This window comes from Triticum aestivum, chromosome 7A (genome assembly GCF_018294505.1).
Source record: "Triticum aestivum cultivar Chinese Spring chromosome 7A, IWGSC CS RefSeq v2.1, whole genome shotgun sequence".
Lineage (NCBI taxonomy): Eukaryota > Viridiplantae > Streptophyta > Magnoliopsida > Poales > Poaceae > Triticum > Triticum aestivum.
In genome coordinates, this window is record NC_057812.1 from 646,440,151 (window position 1) to 646,444,457 (window position 4,307).

General features: G+C 45.8%; 1 protein-coding gene across 1 annotated transcript in view; it reads right to left on the reverse strand.

Moving 5' to 3' along the window:
* LOC123148929 (nuclear pore complex protein NUP50B) overlaps positions 1 to 3,969 on the reverse strand; it is a gene marked incomplete in the record, with an annotated part of 4,635 nt that extends 666 nt beyond the window's left edge. Inside the window, 2 exon segments of the mRNA XM_044568457.1 lie at positions 1 to 1,509; positions 3,678 to 3,969. Coding sequence (XP_044424392.1) covers positions 43 to 1,491 — 1,449 coding nt within the window.
* Between the last annotated feature and the right edge of the window lie 338 nt (positions 3,970 to 4,307).

Sequence of the window (4,307 nt, forward strand, 5' to 3'; positions counted from 1 at the left end):
CCACATAAGCATCATCGAAACACGCAACCAGGGCGGTCTCTTTCAGTCATCAGACACCTTGGGGGAGCACTCGGGCGTCTTGGGGATCGCGTCCGAGGCCTTCTTCGCCTTGTGCGCCTCCACCGCGGCTTTGAAATCATCCCTGATGCCAGTGTCCTTGAATTTGAGGGCGAATGTGGTGAGCCCGCTCGGCGAGTCCCCGGTGCTGTTGACGCAGGCGAACGTCACGCCCTTCTTCTCCATGTCCTTCAGCGCCATGTCGTCGTACAGGCTCGCGTTCAGGACCAGCCGGTAGTTACCCTTGGCCCTCATAACGAGCCGGGACCTCTCGCCGCCAGACACGGGGACGTTCAGCTTTAGCTCCCCTTTTCCTCTTTCTTTCCAGCCCCCATCGAGGTACTCGTACATTGCGGAGTCTGCGGTGAACACGGCCATCTCGTTCTCTTCGCCTGTCTCCACTGGGCCCTCTGGCATGGTGAATTTCTTTGGTGCTTCTGCTGCAGCAACAAGCGATGGAACAGAACTCCCGTTGTTGTTTGTACCACCGATATTGAAAGAAGGGAAGGATGAACCATCGCTCTTTAGCCCAAATAGGGGAGCATTTGTGCTCTCTTTAGAAGCTGAGCCAAAGGAAAATGATGAGGCTGAAAACCCAGTTCCAGCCAGTCCTGTGAAGGCGTTATGGCCACTTGACACATTCATAAAAGAGAACAGAGGTGTTGGTGATACATCCTTGGTCCCTGATTCAGGTTCATCTTTCTTCTCAGCACCGTCCTTGCTGCTTTTATCTTCATCTCCACCTGCATTCACTTCATCCTTGGTCCCTGATTCAGATTCATCTTTCTTCTCAGCGCCGTCCTTGCTGCTTTTATCTTCATCTCCACCTTCATTCACTTTAGCACCTTCATCTTCTGTTTTACCCTCGATTCCAGATGTCTTGCTGTTATCTACCTTGGGTTCTCCAACCAGCACTTTGTCCTCACCAGTTCCACCCTCTGTGCTGCCTGCCTTGTTATCAGTTTCAGTAAGTGAAGAGTGTGCTTCCATTGGCGCATTCGACTTGTTTTCTGCATTTGACTCATTCAGGCCCAATTCATCCTTTTGAATCTCTGCTACCTCATTAGAATCTGCATTCTTGTCAGCATCTTTCCCACTTCCATTGCTGGCCTCATCAGCTTTCTCAATTGAGCCCCTTACATTTGACGTTGTGACATCAGAAGGTGGAGGTTTTGAGACAGGAATACTTGCTTGAACACTGGAATCACTTGTGGTAAACTTAATTGCAGAGAAAGGATTAGAAGAAGGAGCTGACGACGGCTGCTGGCGCCGAACCTTTACAATTTTTCGGGTTGCCATCACTTCCTCACTAGCTTTCTTAAATGTTCCTCCCTCTTGCTCCGATGAGTCATCATCAAGCTCAGGATTGTCCTTGTTGATTTGTTTATCTGCAACCCTCTTCCGAGAGGTTTGAGCATGTTCCTCATCCGCCATCTTAGGACCTTTGAGTACCTGGATATGAAAACATCAGAACAAACTAAGCAAAAAGTAATGAACAACTTCATACAAGTAATCTTCCAATCATCATAGGGCATAGCACAGTTTAGACACACAAATTTGACTATGCAGGCTCCATTCTTTGTAGTACACCAAGCCCATTCACAGAATTAACTTCAAATAAACCAGGAAAATTGAAAGGCATACACAAACATAACGGCAAAGTAGGGAAAATGTAACCAAGAGAAGACAACAGGCATACACAGAATGGAAAACCATAATGTAGGCAGACAAGGTTAACCAAAGTGCAAAGATGAATGTGTAATCTCATATCATGTATTATGGTACTTGCACCTGTGACTAAGAAACAAGCATAACGGCAGTTTCCCAACTTCACATAGAAACTGTAAGAGCATCTCAGACGGGATCCCAATCCCACCAGCATTGCTGCTTTCTGTCTACAACCATCCTCATCAGTGGCGTATCTATATTATTTCTGGGTAAAATTTTGTTTGTTGCTTGAGCAACAAAGATAAAATACAGGTCAAACTAAAATTTTAGTTTCTTGTCTGCAGTTAGGTTTTGGCTCGACTGTTTCAAAGATCAGAGGGTTTACAGCCAAATATGTTGTTAGTTAACATGTAAAGATTGCTCTTATATGTTGTTAAAATCCACAATATGCCTAGGTGTGTGAATCACATAGAATTATTTCAATGCTTTGATATTAATGCAAATTTGTGATATCATTTCTCTTTTACTTGTCAGTGTAGTTTATTACTATGTTGCCATAGCTAAACAACCCTGGCATGCATAGTTCTTTCCGTCCAACTACCTGACATCTGGGAACAGAACCAGCATGGTGTGGGGCATTCAACCGCAAGATGTAGCAACAGTGAGCTCATCATTGTCGGATGACTACAAATCCAAGATAAATTGCACTACGATGACGCATTGCGATGTGGTGGAGGAACAACCAAGAAGCGAATGGCTTTGCATATATAGACCAGACAAAAATATGGCCATTAGACTAGTGCTAACAAATACAGCCATAAAAAATATATTTTTATTTAAAGGATATCAATTAAATGTGGGAGGGTGGAATATAGGTAGTGGAAAATTGAGTTGGGAGTCAGTTGGAGCACGAAGAGATATGGAGATGGGATTGTTTAGAGACGCCCGAGCAAAAAATACCACACAATATTCCTGCACAAAAGAATATGTCGCCTCTATAATAATATATCAATTGGTAAGCTCTGTGTTTGAGGAAAACAAATATTCTCCTGCATAACGATGTTGGCATAGTACTAACATACCACAGGCAAGGTAACGTCTGCTAGAACTAGAAGCTTGCATGTTATATGCGCAAAATTATGCTTATACATGTAGGTGGTATTTTAACATCTAAAGCAGGAGAATTTGTATATATGAGCGATGAGAAATATTTTACTAAAAGGTACAAATCAAATCCAGCGTACACAAATATATATACTAATGGAAACTCCTAGTCCTAATAGCTCCGAAGCTGCAGTGGTCCAAGGAGAAGTTTATCGTTTGGACATTGAAAGAAGTTTAACGAATTACACATATGAATATTGCAATATTATGTGGAAGGACATTTGTTTTCTTAGAAAAAGATACATCTCTGTAAGCTGTGCGAAAAATAAGTAGATCGAAGCACTAGTTTTTCTTGTGTTTGTTTGCACATGGTAGAGGCCAAATATTTGTTTTGCGAAATTTTGAGAATCCATAGTGTATTCCCACATGTACAAGTGGGAATTCTCAGGTTTTTTCTTTTTTTACTTAAAGTTAAAATGCTTCTGAAGCTTTTGGGTGAAAAAAACGAAGCTCCCTGCAGCTCAGGAGCCAACTGTCTACTGTCCTGATGTGGTGGACAAGGAGCGGATGGCTTGGAGTCAGGATGCTTGGGAAACGACTCTCACCACCGCATCGATCCAAGCCATCTCCTGGTGTACGCGCATCAAGACACATCCTTTCCGTCGGGCACAAGAGGCCTACTGTTCCCCCAGAAAAATTCAGCTGCGTATGACAAGTAATTTCTGCAAATCTATACACCCACGCATGCTATTCTTGTTTCATCCATACACACATAAGAACAGAGCACGCTCACATAAATGAATCAAGCAGAAAACATACATCCGCAGGCAATTTAACGGAACTTTTACCTCGAGGCGAAGCTCGGACGCGACTGGGCGTCGGGGCGAGCTTGGGCCGCGACCTGGGCTCCCGCGGAGGAGGGCTGGGGCTGAGATGCGGTCCGACGGAGGGAGGGCTCGGGAGTGGCTGGGGTCGACGGAGAGGGGGGTGGTGGGGGCGACGGCGGCGGCGGCGGCGCAAACCCTAGCACCGGTCTCTGCTCGCCATGTCGCCCGCGGCGGTGGGGAGGAGCGGAAGAAAACGCTTCGGTGTGCGAGGGGAGGAGAGAAACAGGAGTGAAGTGTTCGGTTTGCGCTGTGCCCACTCCACGCGACCAAGCCCGATGCAGGCCACGTGAAGGTCGCCGTACTGGGACGCCAGGGATATCTTCCGGTGCACCCGGTGCGGGCCAAAATCTGACCGTTTAATCGAAAACCAGCATAATGAATCCTAATTCAAAACTTTGCCCCAGTCTGATCTCTTTTTTCATAACGCACTCACTAGTGGGGCTATGCTCAACACAATAGCGCCGAGCATAGGGGCGTTAAAGACCCTACCAGCGTGTGCTAGCAATTTTTTTGGACACCGATAACTGTCTTGGGAGGCGACAGACCGAACGGAACGTTCGCCGGGGTTATGATTAGATGGAACGTTTTAGT